The 20,472-nt window shown below is 42.8% G+C and overlaps 1 protein-coding gene across 4 annotated transcripts in view; it reads left to right on the top strand.

Moving 5' to 3' along the window:
* Positions 1-20,472, top strand: part of KIF26A (kinesin family member 26A) — a 124,854-nt gene that overhangs the window by 59,829 nt on the left and 44,553 nt on the right. For all 4 annotated transcript variants that reach the window (XM_064163683.1, XM_064163602.1, XM_064163763.1 and 1 more), the window contains one exon: positions 3,192-3,358. In XM_064163683.1, coding sequence (XP_064019753.1) covers positions 3,192-3,358 — 167 coding nt within the window. The remainder of the gene's footprint in view (positions 1-3,191; positions 3,359-20,472) is intronic.

The raw sequence follows: 20,472 nt of genomic DNA, 5'->3' as shown, positions 1-20,472 counted from the left end.
GCCTGTGTTATCAATCACCTCAAAGTCTTCATTACTCCATCATTTAGTTTTCAGCAATGAACCACATGAAAAGTTCTGTTTCTTTTCTAAGCATCTCCATTCCTGCATGTCATTGCCAGTAGATTGTGGATGGGTCAGACAGACTCTTGTTTTTAAGCATTTCTTCCTGTCATACCATTTCTTTATGTCAGTCTTGATCTCTAAAAGTGCTTGGTCTCTGTTTTTGTGCCTACAAAGCTAAGACATTTGGTCTTATGAGACTTCTTTATTAAGAAGTGAAGGATTTTGCAGAGGGTTATTCAAAATTTCCAGTTAGGCTTCTAGCCTGAGTAGCTTCACTAGGATTAAATTAATCCATGTAACTATTCTTCTGTGTCTCAGCCTGAGACTGCTTAGGTGAGCTCTATAAAAGTACTTTTTGTGTAGCAGTCTATGATAAAGCATTAGTCAGCTCCTCCATAATACTGATAATATTATGAATCTTTAAATGGCAGACATTCAAAAGAGCTGGGTGCACTTCCTTCTTGTTGTCTTCACTGGGTACTGGGAGCTTAGCACTCAGCCCATGGGAACGAGTCCATATGAATCCCCAGATGTCCTTTCATGCACCAGTTGAACAGTACTTAGTTGGTGGATTGTTGGTTGTTTTTTTATTCCACTTGGTACCTAATAACCAGGTTGCCTCAGTTCTCATGAGAAAAACTCTGGGTGGTTAGTGCATGAGAAAATTGAGGGTGTGTACATAAGTGGGAAGTCCCTGTAACCATCCCTGCATATCTCTAGTTGTAAAACATGATCTATGGCAGCACAAAAGTTAAACTTTTGTGGCACCCCAGGAAGTATCTAATTGCATTTGTGCTTCATTACAAGGCTGTCTCCTTTTCTGGAATTTATTTTAGCTAATTAGTTGGAAATGTCAAAGTAGTATTTCAGATGACAGAAACATCATATATTATCATACATGAAGCAATTAACTCTCTTGACAAATATTTATTGTGGTGTCGTCTTTAATTAAATCTTCAGTGCTCCTAGACATAGAGCAGGTTCTTCTGAAAAGGAGACCTTCCCAGCACTGTCAATGAGCATTTGACTGATGGGGCTTAATTGAACTTGGTACTGAGAGCTGGTGGCCTGAACATGGAGATATCAACAAGACACAATTTCTCAATATATGTGTCTGATCTTCTGGCAAAATCCCAAAGTAATTTCTCCCCTCCAAACTTTGTCTCAGATACCACAAATGCTTTATTCTGGAGAGGGTATGTCTCCAGTCACTCCTGTTCTTCCACTGGCATGATTTGTAGGAGGAAAAAATGTTGTGCACTTGCGCTGCTGTTATCAATAATGATGTCATTTACCTGGATCTGAGCAAAGCCTTTGACATTGTCCCGCACCACATCCTGGTCTCCTAGCTGGTGACACATGGGTTTGACAGTCTCAAGTTGTGCCAGGGTAGGTATAGGCTGGATATTGGGAAGAATTTCTTCACAGAGAGAGTGATTTCCCATTGGAATGGGCTGCCCAGGGAGGTGGTGGAGGCACCGTCCCTGGGGGTCTTCAAGAAAAGCCTGGCTGAGGCACTTAGTGCCATGGTCTAGTTGACTGGCTAGGGCTGGGTGCTAGGTTGGACTGGATGATGTTGGAGGTCTCTTCCAACCTGGTTGATTCTATGATTCTATGATTCTATGATGGGTGGACCACGAGATGGATAAAGAACTGGCTTGATGGCCATATCCAAAGAGTGGCTGTCAATGGCTCCATGGCCAAGTGGAGGCCAGTGACAAGAGATGTCCCTCAGGGATCAGTCCTGGCACCAGTCTTGTTCAACATCTTTATCTGTGACATGGACAGAGGCATTGAGTGTACCCTCAGCAGGTTTGCTGATGACACCAAGCTGTGTGGTGCAGCAGACATGCTGGAGGGAAGGGATCCATCCAGAGGGATCTGGACAGGCTGGAGAGGTGGGCACAAGCCAAGCTCATGAGGTTCAACAAGACTAAGTGCCAGGTCCTGCATCTGGGTCGAGACAATCCCAAGCACAAATCCAGGCTGGGCAGTGAGTGACTGGAAGCAGCCCTGAGGAGAGGGACTTGGGGGTGCTGGTGGACGAGAAGCTCAGCATGAGCCAGCAGTGTGCACTTGCAGCCACCTGGAGTACTGCATCCAGTTCTGGAGCCCCTATTACAAGTGGGATGTGGACACGCTGGAGTGTGTCCAGAGAAGGGCCATGTGGATGATCAGAGGGCTGCAGTCTGCTGTGAGGACAGACTGAAAGAGTTGGGGCTGTTCAGTCTGCAGAAGAGGAGGCTCTGAGGTGACCTTCTTGTGGCCTTCCAGTATCTGAAGGAGTCTGACAAAAAACCTGGGGAGGGACTTTTTAGGCTCTCAGGGAGTGACAGGACTAGGGGGAATGGAGCAAGCTGGAAGTGGGTAGGTTCAGACTGGATGTGAGGAGGAGGTTCTTCATTGTGTGAGTGGTGAGAGCCTGGAATGGGTTTCCCAGAGAGGTGGTTGAGGCCCCATGGCTGGAGGTGTTTAAGGCCAGGCTGGCTGAGGCTGTGGGCAGCCTGCTCTAGGGTAGGCTGTCCCTGCCTATGGCAGGGGGGTTGGAACTAGATGATCCTTGTGGTCCCTTCCAACCCTGACTGATTCCATGCTTCTATTCCATGCTAATGCTGAGAAGCAGGGCTCTATATGTTTTATAATAATAATAAAAAAAATATTTAGCTCTTGGAGTTATTCATGTGGAAGCATGTTACAAGTGTGACTGTTTGGTTAGTTTCTCTTAAACTGATGGGTCTTGTAGATGATGTGCCACTGAAAAATAACTCCTGACAGTTATAACTGAAGCAGATAAACAGTTCTGCCAGTTTCCAAATAACACTGTAAAACAAAAGGATTCTGCTTATCCTTTTCCATTTCTTCATGCCTGTCAAATTATTTAACTGTGCATTACCCATCACAAAAGGTCTCTGTGTTTTTCTGCTTATCTGCTGCAGTCATGGCTTTTATCTCCCTCTGCTGCGTGACCTACTGTGGTACCCTTGTCCAGCTGTATAACTTCAGCCATTGCTGATCTTCACCTTCACCCTTGGAAAGATTCACTTGGAACTGCTGCATGAGACTGCCCTGTCATGGCTATTCAGCAAGGATATTAACCTGTACACTTGTTGTGCTTGGTTTTTTTTCAGGCAGAAACGGCACCAGAAATTCACCAAGATGGTCCCAACGTTCAGATCAGCTCAGGGCAGAACAACTCTGATCCCGTGGGAGCAGGCAGTTTGGCAGCCTCCCAGAACGTGGTTGCTCCATCTGGGGTCTCGGCAGGTACCTCAGCTGCGGCTTCGTTCTTCATAAGGTAGCTTTTCAGCTTTCTGGTTTCTGTGACTGCTCATGGGTCTTCAGGTGGTTGTGAAACGCTGTTGAGTCGTTGCCATGGGTAGAAGGTGTCGTGTGTGGCTCTGGATACTGAGTGGTGGAGTTGGTCACCTGTCATGATGCAGGCCTCCAGTGCCACTTGGGAGCAGGGATGCGATGGTGATGCCCTACTTCTGTCTCTCTAGCCCTAAACAGGAAGTTCTGTTGACCAAAACAAACGTGTGTTGGTCTATGTCTAGTCCTGTGATGGTTTGGGTGTTCCCTGCCCTCCCCCCCCCAACTTTGGAAATCACCTAGACTAGACTCAGCCAGCTCTGGAAATTGAATGAAGCTTATTTTTTTCAGCTTAGCACAGTATACAAGCAGATATTTACAGTAGATACAGTTATATACAGAAATATACAAGATAAAAGGTAGTACAGAAACACAACAGCCCTCCCAGAAACCTGAGTCCCCAGGAGGGGCTCTCAACCATCCCTTCACCTTCCCCCTACCCCTCTCAACCTTACCCCAGTCCCAAGGAAGAATGGAGGTTCGGTCAGGGGGGTTAGGAAGCAAAGTGGATTAGTCAAAGAAATGGAGGGTGAGGTCAGAGAGAGATGCAGCTTGGAGCTTGCCAGCAGAAGAAATGCTTTTATCTATGTTTGGATTCTTATTCTTATATCTCTCAGCATGCCTATGAGTGAAGTAGACATCACCCTTGTTTGTCTTTCACAGCCTGTAATCTAGTTCTTCTCATCAAAACATTCTAACTAGCTTCAAACTAGCACAAGTCCTTAATGACTATCTGCACTTCTGGCAAATCCATTATTCTGCTGAATGAAAGTGCAAAGAAATTTTTTCCCCATAATTGGTAGCAACAGTTAAAACAATTTTAGATGTTCTTTTGTTTTAACAGTAACACAGAACAATCTTTTATCCCGTTCTTGGGCCTTGCAACAAAAATGCTAGATCTTTTTGGTGAAATGTTTGTTGTAATTAGCAATGTTGATTAAATGCAATACGCTGTCAAGCAGATGGTATTTAAAAAAAACCAAACCCCAAAATTCAAGGCTTTGTGCTTACATTCCAAACTCCTTTTATTTCACTTCATAACTGAACATGTTTCGAGGCAATATTGAAAAACTTATGTCTGTGAATGGTGTTAAAGTCAAATTTAGGCAGGCTGGGAATCCTTCTTATCGTGTAATCACCATGGTCTTTGTTTTGTTCCCTTTGCCCTGATCTTTAAAATGTTTTGCACCATTAAATAAATCATGTGTACTGTATGCTACAGTCTGACCCCCGAAGGACTTCAGCTTTCCAAGCCCTGTTTTTTTTTAGGAGAACATGGTACAATGAGTCTTAAGGATTATATGCCCACATATCACTGCCTGTCTGTCCACAGCAGGTAGGGAAATGACTGCCCCAGGAGTGATGTGTGTAGGTTAGTGCTCTGTCTCTGTACTGAGCGTATGTTTAAAGTCAACACAGGGAAATGGTTGTCTGCAGAGGATGATTTATTTCATTTTAAGATAAGTGTCTGAAATCAGTGGGAGTAGAGAGGAAAGGTAAGGGGAATAGATCAGATACTTATTTTCTTGGTTAGTTACCAGATGAATCCTCTCCAGAGTGCCTAGCAGCACTTCTTTCGTTGCTGTGTTTCCTATTGTGGGTATGAACAGTGTGATTTGGCTTAGTTTACTTTGTGTTTATTTCAGTGTGAATCTGCATGTAACAAGTAAATGTAAAGATTGTCACTTTCCCTGTGGAATCCATAAAGTAGAATATCCTCTTTGGAACTCCCCAGGAGTGATGTGTGTAGGTTAGTGCTCTGTCTCTGTACTAGGCGTGCGTTTAAAGTCAACACAGAGAAATGGTTGTCTGCAGAGATGATTTATTTCATTTTAAGATAAGTGTCTGAAATCAGTGGGAGTAGAGAGGAAAGGTAAGGGGAATAGATCAGATACTTATTTTCTTGGTTAGTTACCAGATGAATCCTCTCCAGAGTACCTACCAGCACATCTTTCGTTACTGTGTTTTGTATTGTGGGTATGAACAGTGTGATTTGGCTTAGTTTACTTTGTGTTTATTTCAGTGTGAATCTGTATGTAATAAGTAAATGTAAAGATTGTCACTTTCCCTGTGGAATCCATAAAGTAGAATATCCTCCTTGGAACTGAGAGAAAGAAACCAGTGCCTAATAATAAGAAGAAATAAGGCCTCAAACCTTTTTCTACCAGTGCTGCTTCTGTCATTGGTCAGCAAATCTAAGTTCTGGTTTTATTGTAAAATGACAGATCCTTACTAATGATTGTCATTGGCTTGATTCAAAGATGGCTGAAGTTGGCAGCAAGACTGAAAATGACATCATTGTATGTCTGATTTGGCCCTGATTGCTCCTCATGAATCTGTCTTTGCCTTGAGTGAATCAGAGTTTTATTGCTACATGCTAACTAAAGCATTTAAAAGCCCATTAGGATATTGCTTGTTCCCTATCCATGTTTCCTGTTCAGAATTAACAGACTTGAGTATTTTTTTTTGTACAATGCACTTCTGTTTCTTTTTTTTCCCTTCCTTTTTTTTTTTTTGTGTGTGTGATTGTTGTCATTGGAGAGAGAGAGAGGCACTTAAGAAAGAAATAATTTTCTCCTTTAATAGCTCTCAGTTACCTCAATTAGTTTTGTAGCATTTTTATGATGTTTGGTAGCATTTGCATGAATCAAAGAATGATGGATTGCTGATCAATGCATTCTGGCATTCATTTCTAAGTATTCCAGAGCCTATCTAGGAATTTTGGGTTACCTAAAAGCAACCATTCAAGAAACATGTTTGGTTATTGCTGTGATTAAAAACACAAATTCAAACACAGAAAATCTCATAGAATCGTAGAATCAGCCAGGTTGGAAGAAACCTCCAAGGTCATCCAGTCCAAAATAGCACCCAGCCCTATCCAGTCAACTAGACCATGGCACTAAGTGCCCCAGCCAGTCTTTTCTTGAACACCTCCAAGGATGATGCCTCCACCACCTCCCTGGGCAGCCCATTCCAATGGCAATCACTCTGTCAGCCAAGAACTTCCTCCTAACATCCAGCCTAGACCTCCCCTGGCACAACTTGAGACTGTGTCCCCTTGTTCTATTGCTGGTTGCCTGGGAGAAGAGGCCAACCCCCACCTGGCTACAACCTCCCTTCAGGTAGCTGTAGACAGCAATGAGGTCATCCCTGAGCCTCCTCTTCTCCAGGCTGCACACCCCCAGCTCCCTCAGCCTCTCCTCACAGGGCTGTGTTCCAGGCCTCTCACCACCTTTGTCGCCCTTCTCTGGACATGTTCCAGCATCTCAACATCTCTCTTGAATTGAGCCCAGAACTGGACACAGTACTCAAGGTGTGGCCTGACCAGTGCTGAGTACAGGGAAATGGTTTTTATTCATCTGAATGTGAACTCCTTGCAATTTCTTGCTGAGGATTCTTAATTTGGAATGGTAGATGTCTAACCAGAGCTATTTAATTAACCTGCTGTTATACACCATTTAGTGATCATTGGACAAAATTAACTTCCTGGCTGCACCATGCCATGTCAAGGATTGTGTTTCCAAGGAACATTTAGTGTCTGTTCAGATTTCATATAATGACATTTATTGCTGAAGACCAAATTGCTTGTTCGTTTAGGGCTTATGACACTGCTCTATCACAGAACATGGCCAGCATTTTGAGTATGGATTCCAGTGTATCACCAGCACTTTCCCAAACACAAAGCCACAAATACTGGGATGTCACCGGTTTTTGTTCAGTACTGATGGGATATCAGGCTTCTTTGCCCCGTGTTTTCCAGTTCCATCTCCTTTTTCCTTTTTCGCCACTCAGCCTTGACCATTTTCAGGGAGTAGATCATCCCTGCCTTGAATTCTTCACAGAAACATCTACTTTTTTGTCCATCTCTCTGTTCAACTAATCCTCTCTCAGGAAGCACCCAGAGGTGGAAGAGAAGTCATGGCACTAACTTTATGCTGTAGTCCCTGTTCGCTGTTTTTACTGATTCTTTCTTTACCATGTTTTTGTCTCCTCAGCCACTTACACTCTGATCACAGCAGAGCCAGTGTACTGCTACTTGTGTTACACAAAGCCTGCCACCTTTTGGTTTTCCTTCTCCCCTGGAATAAATGCAACTAATATATTGATAACCACACACCCTTTGTTTGTTTGTTTGTGTTATTGTTTTTTTTGGTGCTTTCTTTGTTTGTTTGTTTCCAAATCTTTTGACCCTTCTGAGCAAATCTGCAGAGTACCTCCAACTTTTCACAAGAGCCTTTATGTAAAAGGGGCTATAGTTGGAACTTTAGCTTAGGTAAGGGATTATTTTCTCATAGAAATAAAGCAGCTAGCAAAAATCTGCATGTATATTGCCATTGGGTGTACTGGAGTGCAGGGTCAGTTACTGTGGAAGACAGAGTCTTCATATGGTGCCTGTGTAAACCCCATCTGTGGTTTCCAGTCTTGTTTTTCATGAGACTGCATTAACTGTACAGCACAGGTCCTGACACAGTTAGCTTTTGGCCTATGCCATGGTTTCCGGGCTGCAAATAGAGACTACTTTTAGTGTGAAAAAGACATTTAGTTGGTTAAATAAAACCCTTTGACTCTTGTTTGTGGACTGCTTTGTGTCAGATAAAGGGGAGGTCTGTGCAGAGGTTTTCTTGGTTGGTTGGTTCAGTTGTTACTCCAGTTTGTCCCTCGGTAAGAGTCATAACTTTTTTGTTTGAAAGGTCACAAACTCAAAAGACTGTACAGAGAGTTCATGTCCTCACATGGAAAATAACTTAAGATCAGCAAAATGTTTACCTGGTGATAATCATAGAATCATAGAATCAACCAGGTTGGAAGAGACCTCCAAGATCTCCCAGTCCAACCTATCACCCAGCCCTATCCAGTCAACTAGATCATGGCACTAAGTGCCTCATAAGAAGTACCCATGGTTAAAATGAGTATTTTTAAGACATTCTTTGCAGGGACTACGTTGATTTTGTTAAGCATATGTGCAGCCCCTATCTACATATTCATCCAAGGCTCTTTCTTATTTGAATGTCATATTTAATTTCTTCAAGCTTAATTATGTTCTGCTTTTAAAAAGAAATGCAAAATGTCTAGCGTGGAAGTGCTAAGTATTCAAAATCAAAGTCAAATACTAGAGCCAACAGACAGAAGGGTATTAAGAAATTAAATAAGTTTTAAGCTTTTTTTCTCACTCTGATCTGCCACAGAAAAAGGAAAGCTTTGATTTACATCTGGTTGTGTCACACAAGACGTTACTCAATGGTCACATTACTAAAGAACCAGAGGATTTAACAGAAAATGCAGCTTCTTAGTAGGTCACTGACAGAATAAGAAAAGCAGAGCAAAAAATGCAACTCCTGGGCAGAGATGACTGCTAAGAGGCCCCAAATTTACCCTTGCAATGCAGGAGAAGTTTAATCTTGCATTTTCAGGTTTAAGAAGAGTGCAGCTGGGCTTTGTCCCTTAGTATGGCATGAGCCATACTTTGCTTAGTACTCCACAGTTGATACCTTTTTCTTTTTTTCTTCCCTTTTGTATAAGGAACCTGAACAAACTTCGTATTTCTAAGTGAAAATATGTGAGATAGTTCTAGGACCCTTCTGTGGACTATGCTTGCAACTGAGCAAATATTGGGATATTATGCTACAAAGCCGTAATAAGATGTTGGATTTTTTTTTTCCTGGACACCTGTGGAAGAGAATAAATGGCGTTTCCAAGAAGAGGCAGGAGAAGGGCAGTGAGGAGGAGGAGGAGAATGGGCATGCACTTGGAAAGAGGTTAATAGGCTATATGCCAAGAAAGAAAATAGGACTGTTTTTTCTGCTTGTGGGTGGCTGTTGACAGTGGTGGCAGCACTGCGTGTGCTGCTGGGTGTGAATATGGTGTTCCAGCAGAAGCATGGATGTCTGGCCTTGAGGCACAAGGACAAGCTGGAAGGAAGGTTTGAGCAGTGACAGGGCAGCTAGGAGGAACAAAAGCCATTCAGATGAAAACAGGCATGAAAGCAAGCAACCCTGAACAATGTTGAGAGGAAAGCAAACTGTTAAGTCACTCTTCTTAAGTTTTACTCTTTGTTGACACTGGGTTATTTTCACATCTTTTCAAAGTGATCAGCCTGTAGCATTGCAGTTGCTGCCATAAGACTACTGCCTTTGAAACAGGAAAAATGCTGTATAGTTGCAACTACTTTTCCTTCATAGAATCGGCCAGGTTAAAAGAGACCTCCAACATCATCCAGTCCAACCTAGCACCTAGTCCTATCCAATCAACTAGACCACGGCACTAAGTGCCTCATCCTGGCTTCTCTTGAACACCTCCAGGGACAGCAACTGCACCACCTCTCTGGGCAGCCCATTCCAATGACAAATTACTCTGTGAAAACTCCCTCCTAATATCCACCCTGTACCTCCCCTGGCACAACTTGAGAATGTCCTTTTGTTCTGTTGCTGGTTGCCTGGCAGAAGAGACCAACCCCCACCTGGTACAACCTCCTTTCAGGTAATTGTAGACTCAGTTGATCTCTGGGAGTCCTTTCCAACCCCTACCACTCTATGATCTCACCAGCAGAGTGTGTACCAAGGGCTAATGCCCAGGCAATATTCCCTTCCTTGGAGCTGGGGACACATGATGAGATTCACCCACCTGGGCTGCAGCTTCCTCGTAGCCTGTGGTGCCATTTACTTGGCCTGCAAAGAGGCACTAGACAAGGCAAGACTCAAAGGATGCAATCAGTTGATGAGGATCTAAATAATCATACTGCACTAATGAATTAGTCTTGAAAACACAGTAGTCACTACGCACTCACTAGTTTTCAGGTTCTAAATGATTTCTAATGTTGCTGGGTTTTGCTAGACTAAGTCTCTAGAATCACAGCAGCGAATCACACTCATTATCTTTCTACTCTCTTCGTACCCCTCCATGTTTGGGAAAGCTGTGTCAATTTAGACAGGATATAAAACATTACACATGGCATACTTTTCACAACCAGCTTTTCTTGACAAGACACAGTGAGTAATGTAATTGAGCATCTTAAGAGTTAAAATAAGCATGGTGATCCTTTTCTAGATTCAGGGTATTCCATCATATTTTAATGCCTGTGAGTTGTGGATTAAAAAATCTAATTATTCACTAATGAGCAGTAATGGTACATATAAACTGAGGGTCACTATCCTATTACAGGCACCTGATGGTTCACTGATAAGCATTTGGTCATTAGATTGACCATAAAATATAGTCAATAATTGAGGTTACTCATAGAGCAGACACCTTATCAGCTTTAGGCATGGCGGGACAGCTTGTCAGTGCTCCGTGTACTGATAGCGCTGTGACTGAGCATATGATTAGGGTATTGAAGCAGTCTGTATCTAATGAAACTGCAGGAAAGGCATAGCAATATTAGCACAAACCACTAAATGACTAATGTGTTTTTGTTCCAAGCCTCAGACACTTCAATTAGTTCCAATAAACTCTGATCTAGTGTAGCGGTAGGCAGGGAATTCAGATATTTTGCGTACAAGCTTTCATTACACCAGTCAAGATTTGTAACGTTTTGGAAATAGATGAAATCTGTGTGGCTTTGAATGAGAAATGATGGAGATAAGAAAGGCTGTCAATACCCTTTCTAGTTTGTTTTTTTTTTTCCAGTGTAATTTTTGCATTTTCCAGGTTCAGAATACTTTCAGAGGCAATGCCTAGTGCCTGACTTAAAAGATGAAGCTGGCAGCAGCAAATCAGATGTCTACATATTCAGCTTTAAGGTCCATTCATGCAGATCATGTAGACTTGTACATATGAATCATAGAATCAACCAGGTTGGAAGAGACCTCCAAGATCACCCAGTCCAACCTAGCACCCAGCCCTGTCCAGTCATCTAGACCATGGCACTAAATGCCTCATCCAGGCTTTTCTTGAACACCTCCAGGGACGGTGACTCCACCACCTCCCTGGGCAGCCCATTCCAATGGCAAGTTATTCTACAGAGAAATGTCTGCTGTTTAATATAGGATTGAAATTAGTAGCAATAGTTTTTATCTGTAGATGACACCTTGAATCACATTAGGAGCAGAAAGTGAGTTACAGATAAATGGGCACCCCAGTTCAAGAGGGATAGGGATCTACTCGAAAGAATCCCAACAGAAGGCTGGGTGCCTGATGGATCTAAAGTTAGAGTGTATCTTGTGCCATATGGAACATTAGTCAAATAGTCTAGTTCTTGAAGGCTTTTGTAGAGATACTGATTTTACCATGCTTCAAACTGTTGCTGAGAGAATAAACCCAACCTATTCTTTTATGATTCTTTTTCCATAAGGATGCCTTAACACTCATAAATTATTTAATACGGCGAAGAATGCAAAATGCCTTTTGTCTTTCTGAACTGCTATTCAGGCTTCTGTGATGCAACCTTGCAAAGTAACCATAGAAACATGTTAGAAGCGTCAACAAAAATCAGTAGTTTGATTTGACAGTGATGCAAATTCTGTGAAAGAGGATTATAATGTATTAGGAACACTTGAGGCATATATTACTGCTAACCTGTTAAGCCTGATTATTCCATGACTATCAGTACTTTCAGCATTTAATGCAGGGGGGAAAAAAGCACAAAAATTGAAAGATACTTTTTAAGTTGTCATGTTTAAGTTGTTTCTAGCTAAATCACTTCAGCCTATCACTCTCTGTCCTGTTAAAAGGAAGAATTATGTTTCTGCTAAGCTCCTAATGTAGTTCACCACGTCTCTGTATTTAACAGCTCTAAACTTTTGCCCTGTACCCTGCTGGGATGTGCTGGTATCCTGGGTTTGTGCAGAGCTGGCACAATTTAAATCTCTTTGACAGATAAAGTGGATATCTAGGTTATGAATAAGCAGTAGTTCACCAAAAGGTGAAGAAAACGTGTGACTCATTGGATCTCCAGGTAGACCTTCTTGTGCTGACCTGTGATAGTTAAGCTAGTCTGTGAGGTTGAAACAAAAGTCCTTGCTGTAGTTGCAAGTAATTGTAATGCATTCTTGGTGAATGACAGATCAAGGGAAGAAGCCGATTTGCTTGTAAAGCTTCCTCATTAAATATAACCCTCATGCAAAAAATACTGTATTGAAGTCATGTGGGAAAGTTAAATTTGAATTAGTTACCTAGGAAAGCAGGGTACCAGTTCTTCCCAAGTAAGGCTGCCTTGCTGGCAGGTATATCCAAAACTCACGCACAGTTTATCCCCCCTTAACAGTGTCATAGTAGTATTGCAGGACTGGCAAGACTCTTCAGGGGTATTGATGGCTCACTAGCAGTGAGCTCAACAGCTCCTCAGTGCATCAACTCATCTTGGTAAACACTCTGCAGTGCCCCAGTGTCTCTTGGTACCATTTGGTCACTGTTGGAAGCTGGTCAGGAAAGGTGATTGAGCAGTCTGCATCTTAGGAAGGGAACACATATGGAGATGAAGTGGAGCAACTAGCTGGCTCAGAGCAAGTCAGATGTATAAACAGCATTCCCCCCCCCTTAATGCATATCTTTTCTGAATCTAGTGGAATGGAGCAGCCTGGTCCCAATGGTTTCCTGCCCACTGCCTGGTGCTGGAGAGGGGGATGCCTTCCTGGCTCCATATTTCTCTGCACGGAGCCAGAGAGAGCAGTAAATCCCTTGTGCAGGTGTGTAAATGGAGATGGAGTGTGTGCCACCAAAGGGCTTGCCTTGTCTTGCTGGTGCCATGCGGTGGCTGCTGGAATGTAGTTGCTAGCTGTCCCCGAAGAGTAAACGTGACCTGTGCATAGCACAGTGCTATGCAGAAACAGGAGACGGGGCAGGGGGTGCAGCACTGAGCAGTATCTCCTAACATCTTAGGGCAGCTTAAGCTTTCCTAGTTGCTGTGGCAGCATAATACTGCCTGTAATCAAGGACAAACAAAACAGTGTATGCTTTAGGTATATCCCATTTCACATTAGTCCCTAAGGAGGATAAATTAGAAGATAAGCCTGAATTTAGTAGGCTTTGTTCTTGGAAACAGCAGTGGCTCAGGACAGCACGTTTAAGAGCAGGCCATCATTACTGGTATCATTGCCAATGCTGGCTCATACATTTGCACAGTGCTTTATCAGCACATGGTAAGCCAGGCTTCCTGCTAGGAAGAGCTCATCCATGGTGACCGTGAGACCGATGGGGCAAAGAGAGATGAGACACAAAGTTCAGCAGTAGGAGGAGACCGAGAAATTGGAGTATCTGAGCAATGGCCACCTGGGAGTCAGTGGCTTGAAAGACAAAGCTCCTCTGTATTAGAGGGCTAGGAATCAGGCATGCTTCCAGGAGACGTTTGGAAGGGATAGCACAGACCACAGGGCTTATGTGGGAGCAGGTTGGGCTGTTCTGGAGGTGGCAAAACGAAGGGAGCCTGGAGCCAGTCAGATTGCTAGGAAATGTGCAGAGCAGGAAATGTGCAAACAAGAAAGACAGAAAAAAGTAGGTCACGGTGAGGTCAGGATTTTGGAGAGGATGTTCTAGGTCTTTACTCCAGCTTCACAGCAAAAGCAGAACTTGGGTGCAACAGAACACTTTCAGTGTCTCCAGTTGATCTTTATCATGTGAGGCCATTTTTGTCAGCCGTAAGTGCCTTGACCAATGATAACACAGGAGGTGCTGGAGCACAAGAGACAGGCACCCTCCCCCCACCCCAACCTCCCCCCTTCCCCCCAGCCCACTCTCTCAGGAGGTGTGACTTTTTGAGCTGATCTAGGTAGTTCAGCAGTGGTGGCCATTGCAGCAATTTGGTCTGGGGTTTGCTCTATGTTCTGACACATCCTTTATGCCCAGGGTGAAGAGCAAAGCACAGTAATTTAAAACATATATGCTCACAAATATGTCGGAGGGGATAATCTGTGCCTTCAGAGCTACTCAGGTTAGAATTTATTTGTAGGGTAAGCAGTGGGCAGTGGTTGTAGGGTAAGCAGTGGTCAGTGGTTGTAGGGTAAACAGTGGTCAGTGGAAGGGATTTTAAACTAGGAAAAAGTCCAAAGTGTTTCTAGATAATCTCAACTGGAGTTGTGCAGATATTTCTTCTTTGTCCTCTCTCATATCGTCTGCTTTCCTCAATTTTAATATTTTCTCCCTTAATTTAAGGATTTTTTTCATATGATCCTTCCTGTATTTTCTTGTTCATCCATAGCTGAATGCACCTGCTTGTTCTCTTCTCCTGAATGTATGGAATCGCACTGTTGTCTAGCAACCAGAGTCTCTTTTTCTCTTTAGCTTCTTCCTTTCTTTCTTTCCTTCTTTCTGCCCTTCCTAGTTTGTCAAAAGAAGTGCCTCTCCTGCCTCTCCCCAACACCAGCCCTCCCAGTCTGCCTGCCTTTTTGGTTCCTGGACTCCTGGACACCACTGCTTGCTCTGACTCCGTTATTTGGGGCTCCTCAGCTTGGCAGCAGTGGCAGCTGCGCTGGTGGTTTTGCTGCAGTGAGAACGGAGCATTCCATAGGTAAAATGATAATGGTGACTTTCCTGTGGGCATGTAATTTGACAGTTTGCACCTGTTTTGCAAATTGATTAGTGACTTTCAGACACATTTAACCATTTTAATACTTCATTAAGTCAGACATGGCAGGTGAAATAGGAATATCAGACTAATAGTTAATCAAGTATTTATTTCTCATGGCTGACTTGCAGTCATTCTAAAGCTCACTTTACTGAATGGAGGATGTGGTTTGCAGAGTAGATGGACTTTCAAGTCAAGTGTCTTTTCTGAGGTAGACTGCTTTGCTTGCTTGTGGCTGTGGCAAAATAGGACATGCCACATTATCATTTGTAACAAAAATGAGATGTCAAGGCAAAATAATGCACCAGCACTATAGCTGCAGTACTTGTTCAACTGCAGGATTATTCTGAAGGTGCTTTTAACTGCTGTGTGAAAAAACAGTGAATTTTTGCTTTCTAAAACTTCCCCCATTCTTCCTGCTGAAGGGTAGAAGATCTTTCTTTTGGCAGGATATTTAGAAGGCTCTAGCCAATACCTCACTTGGCACAAGTTAGTGTTTTGCTGGTCATCACAGAGTGATGCTCCTGGGGTTGCTTTTTGCTTTGTTGACCTTCCTGTGTTCTCTGTGGTCAAACTCCCATATTAAGATGCGCTGCCCTACTGAGTTATAACTGGGAGGAAATGACTCAGTGGAAATTAATCAGCATGAAATTAATCTAGATGTTATTGGCGAAGCTCATTGTAGTCCAGGGAAATCTTCAGAGTATTCCACATAGAACATCCTGAGCAGGTCTTCAGGAGTTGCTTGTTTCTGCTGGAATCTGAAATTACCATCTTTTGGTCAGAAACAGTTAAATTTCTGTCTGCAGTGTGGGAACAAAATGCATGTCACATTTTCCTGCTAAGTGCTATTCTAAATAGTGCTGTAATTTCAGCTACTATGCCTCTGAGAAGTATCATTTCAGAACTGATGTCAGTTAAATAAATCACAGGAACACTGGGGTTTAAGAAGCTTATATGTCCTGCCTCTGTTTAAAAATACTCATTGTGTGGGCATATGACTTCTGTACTTGAATGATTTGCACTGCATCATTTAGTGCTGTCAGTGACCATTTAACTTACTAATAGTAGGAATAAGTAAAAGCTCCCCTGAGAAGTTATTTGCTTGTCAGTATAGGTGTTAAGCCTTTGACTAAACATCTGAAATAAAACCCAGCTGAAGCAGGAATGGATCCTCTGTGGATTTCCTAGATATGCATTAAAATATGGAACTAAGGGAGCTGGAGGTGACAGGAAAGGTATGTCTGTGGGGATGGCATGCTGGGGCAAAGGCATGTAACGTGAAAACAACCTACTCCAGAACTTCTATGGTAAAGGAAGGAGGCTTTACAGTCACGGATGCTAACTTGTGTTCAGACTGCTATAAGTGATTAAGGAACACGAAAATATGGAAGTTCTTGCTTGTTCAGTCCCATATCCTGTGTTTTGCCTCTCATCCTTTACATTTGTAAATGTGCCTGTTTCTTCCCTGGACTAGCCTGAATGAGCAGAATACTTTTGCTTTTCATACCAGATTGGTTTTGATGAATAGCATGGAGTGTGGTATCATTTTTAGCAAGCATCATTTATTGCCTGGCGAGTCATTTTGATGCTGGTTTCCTCCTGTACACGGGGAGCTGATATTACAGGGCAAAATTTACAATTATCTGTGTAAGTGATTAATAATGAGGGACTAGTTCCTCTTCCATTACTTTCTAGTTTAAAAAATGTCTTTATTACTTTTTCTTGATAGAATACAAATGAGACTAGAATTTTATTTTGCTCAACTTGACTGAATTTGTGTCTCGCTGGCAGAGAAGTCCAACTTTTGCTCAAGTAGCCTGCTTAGATTGATGTGGTTCTGTCTGCTTTAGCTCAGTTAGTTCATGAAAGAGAGCAAGGAAATATTGCTGGCATTCAGGTGGCTGTATTTTCCATATGTAGCTATGGATGCAGCATGCAGCCTGGGAGCTGCCATATTTCTATATTAGGTGTTGACAGTCTTGCTTACATAAGATTAACCTACGCAGGTTTTCAGCGGTTTGTCATATGGTACAATTGTAAACAGCAAGTATGGAAGTGCAGAAATATGTTCATCTGCTCTTGCTTTGTTTAACAACATTAGTGAACAGAGCTGGAAATGGCATGTGCCAGCCTTTGGTGACTAGCTTTTATTCTGGTGTTGCGATGGTTTGGGTGTTACCAACCCCTCCCCTCCCCTCTTGGAATCACCCAAAGTAGACTCAGCTGGCTGGAAATTAAGGAATGAAGCTTTATATTTACATCTTAGCACAATATCCAAGCAGGTATTTACAATAGATACAGCTGTATACAGCAATATACAAGGTAAAGGTAATACAGAAACACAGCAGTCCTCCCAGAAACCAGAGTTCCCAGGAGGGGCTCCCAACCACCCTTCCACCTTTTTTCCACCCCTCTACCTTATCCCAGACTTGGCTTTACGTGCAAGGTGAGTTTGGAGGATTGTCCAGTGGGATTAGAAAGCAGAAGGATTAGTTGCACAGAAAGCAGGCCAGGGAGAAAAGTATAGGCACTAGATGCAACAGAGAGCCACTGCATTATATATGTTTTGTGTTCTTGTTTTTATACATCTCAGCAAGCCTATGAGTGAAGTAGACATCACCACTGTTTCCTTTTCACAGTCTATAATCTACTTTCTCTCAAACTAGCAATGTATATCAGAAAAGTCAGTTCCTGAACCTTGGTTCTGGCTGCTGAAGATTGCTTTTCTGGCTCTTTGGCCAGAAAAGTGTCTTAAATGTGCAAGCTGAAGAGAACATAGAGCTGACATCGCTCATGACAATTTAGCAGCAGCAACCTCAGAAACTGCTGGTTTGAGAGAGCAAAACAAATAATTAAGAGTATACAAGTGCTCGTGAAGATCTGCCCTTTGGTGCTTCTTAAACCTGGGGAAAAATTTTGGAGAAGAGCTGTGGAAATTCCTTCTTCGATTACTATATGCAAATGTACTGAATGCGTGAAGATGATCTTAGTAAGTTGTTTCTGTTTGATCATGTCCAGCTGAGAGGAGGGATCAGCACTTGGGTCTGTATTGAATAAGGAAAGCTCTTCTGATGTCAGGGGTACTCTGTAGGTTTGTTTTAATGTGTTATCTTCTAGAGGTCTTGATGAGTTTATCTGGAAGTGGCTTTGTTGATCTTTCTGTGTGGTATCTGAATTCAGGTGAGTCTTGATTATTCCTCACCTTAATTCCATACTTCATGAAGATGTGAACAGAGTAGGGAAAGAGCAACGAGGATGGGCAGAAATCAGTCAAACTTGGCCTTTGGGAAAGGTTGGAAGGATCTGGCCCATTTTATTTGCAAAGGAGAAGACTGGGATATGGTACTGGTCTTGGTACAGGTAGCAGCTGCTGCACAGGGAAATAAACTCCTTTGGATGTCTGATGGAGAGGTGAGGAGAAGATAAGGAACATTTATTCCATCAAGTCAGATTTATGAGAGATATGAGCTGTGAATTTTCTAATAGTAGGTCCAGTTAAAAAAAGAGGAATTAGTTGCCTTGGGAAGCTGTGGACTTGCTTTTTCTAAGAATAAGTTTGCCATATATAGATGGGAATGTATGAGATAAAGCTCATGCTACTATGGAGCATTGGGAAAGTGTAGATGGCATCTTAAAATCCCTTTTGGACCCATCTCCTCAGGTCAGCTGTGAGCAGATGATGTTCTACTCTGTCAACATAGCTGATTTTTATTTCTGCATTGCTGATTTTAATAAGAGATAGGAAAAGAAAAATTAAGAGGTTATTCAAAGCAAAAGGCTAAAACTGAAGACTGAATGGTAAGATTATGCTATGTGCAAGAGACAACTGAATGTCATATTTGAGATATCTGCTCTCATAATGTTGACTTAGTAATATCCTCATAATTTCAGATATGGTTTGACATTTTGGAATGTTTTAGAGTAATGGTTTTCTATTGAAACTTTACTAGCATCACCCATTATAAAAATGCCATTGTTTGAGGCAGTGCATTGTGGTTCAGATGAACTAATTATTTATTGAGGAAGTGGAGCCACTGAAATAAGGAACGTTAATTGTTTGTTCTTTCTGGCAGTGCTTCTCAAGAACATTGCTGGGACATCTAAGCAAACAAAGGATTGGTGCTGTATTTGTATAGTGGACCTAGTGTGAGGAAAGTCTTTATAGTCTCCTGAAGCTATATATACATCACAGGATCCTAGATATCTTATTCCATAGGGAGCAATAGACCATAACCTGAAAGTGTAATGGGTACTTTATAAGTGACTCCTTGGACAGAAATTATTACAGATAGTGCCTGTCTTTTCCAAATGTTCATGACAGATTTAGACATTCAGATTTTTCTCTTTAAAAATGTCTCTTTCTGAACCAGATTTTATTTTCCAAATCAAATCAGTCCTGTTCAATATCTTTATTGATGACCTGGATGAGGGGATTGAGTCCATCATCGGTAAGTTTGCAGATGGACACCAAGCTAGGAGCAGGTGTTGATCTGTTGGAGGGTAGGAGAGCCCTGCAGAGGGACCTAGACAGACTGGATGGGTGGGCAGAGGTCAGTAGGGTGAGATTTAGCAAGGCCAAGTGCAAGGTCCTACAATTTGGCCACAACAACCCCAAGCAGTGCTACAGGCTGGGGGTAGAGTGGCTGGAGATCAGTCAGGCAGAAAGGGACCTGGGGGTACTGATTGATAGTAGCTGAAGATGAGCCAGCAGTGTGCCCAGGTGGCCAGGAGAGCCAAAGGCATCCTGGCATGTATCAGGAACAGTGTGGCCAGTAGAATCTCTCCTAGAATAGAATCATAGAACCAACCAGGTTGGAAGAGATCTCGAAGATCATCCAGTCCAACCTAGCACCCAGACTAGCTAATCAACTAGGGAGATTACTCTGTCCCTATTCTCAGCACTGGTCAGGCCACACCTTGAGTACTGTGTCCAGTTCTGGGCTTCTCAGCTCAAAAAAGATGTTGAGATAATGGAATGTGTCCAGAGAAGGGCAACAAAGGTGGTGAAGGGCCTGGAGCACAGCCCTGTGAGGAGAGGCTGAGGGAGCTGGGGGTGTTTAGCCTGGAGAAGAGGAGGCTCAGTGTGACCTCATTGCTGTCTACAACTCCCTGAAGGGAGACTGTAGCCAGGTGGGGGTTGGTCTCTTCTCCCAGGCAACCAGCAATAGAACAAGGGGACACAGTCATGAGTTGTGCTGGGGGAAGTATAGGCTGGATGTTAGGAGGAAATTGTTGTCAGAGAGAGTGATTGGCATTGGAATGGGCTGCCCAGGGAGGTGGTGGAGTCACCAGCCCTGGAGGTGTTGAAGAAAAGCCTGGCTGAGGCACTTAGTGCCATGGTCTAGTTGACTGGCTAGGGCTGGGTGCTAGGTTGGAATTGATAATCTTGGAGGTCTCTTCCAACCTGGTTGATTCTATGATTCTGTGATTCTAAATGCTGCTATGGCAAGTGGATACATTTTTTATTTTTACATTTGCCTGGGGTTTTTGGGTAGCAAATGCCCTTCTTCACTGTGCTAGCTTTCTAATTTTAGAACTACAAA

Source organism: Pogoniulus pusillus, chromosome 1 (assembly GCF_015220805.1).
Source record: "Pogoniulus pusillus isolate bPogPus1 chromosome 1, bPogPus1.pri, whole genome shotgun sequence".
Classification (NCBI taxonomy): domain Eukaryota; kingdom Metazoa; phylum Chordata; class Aves; order Piciformes; family Lybiidae; genus Pogoniulus; species Pogoniulus pusillus.
This window is presented reverse-complemented; position numbering and strand designations above follow the sequence as displayed.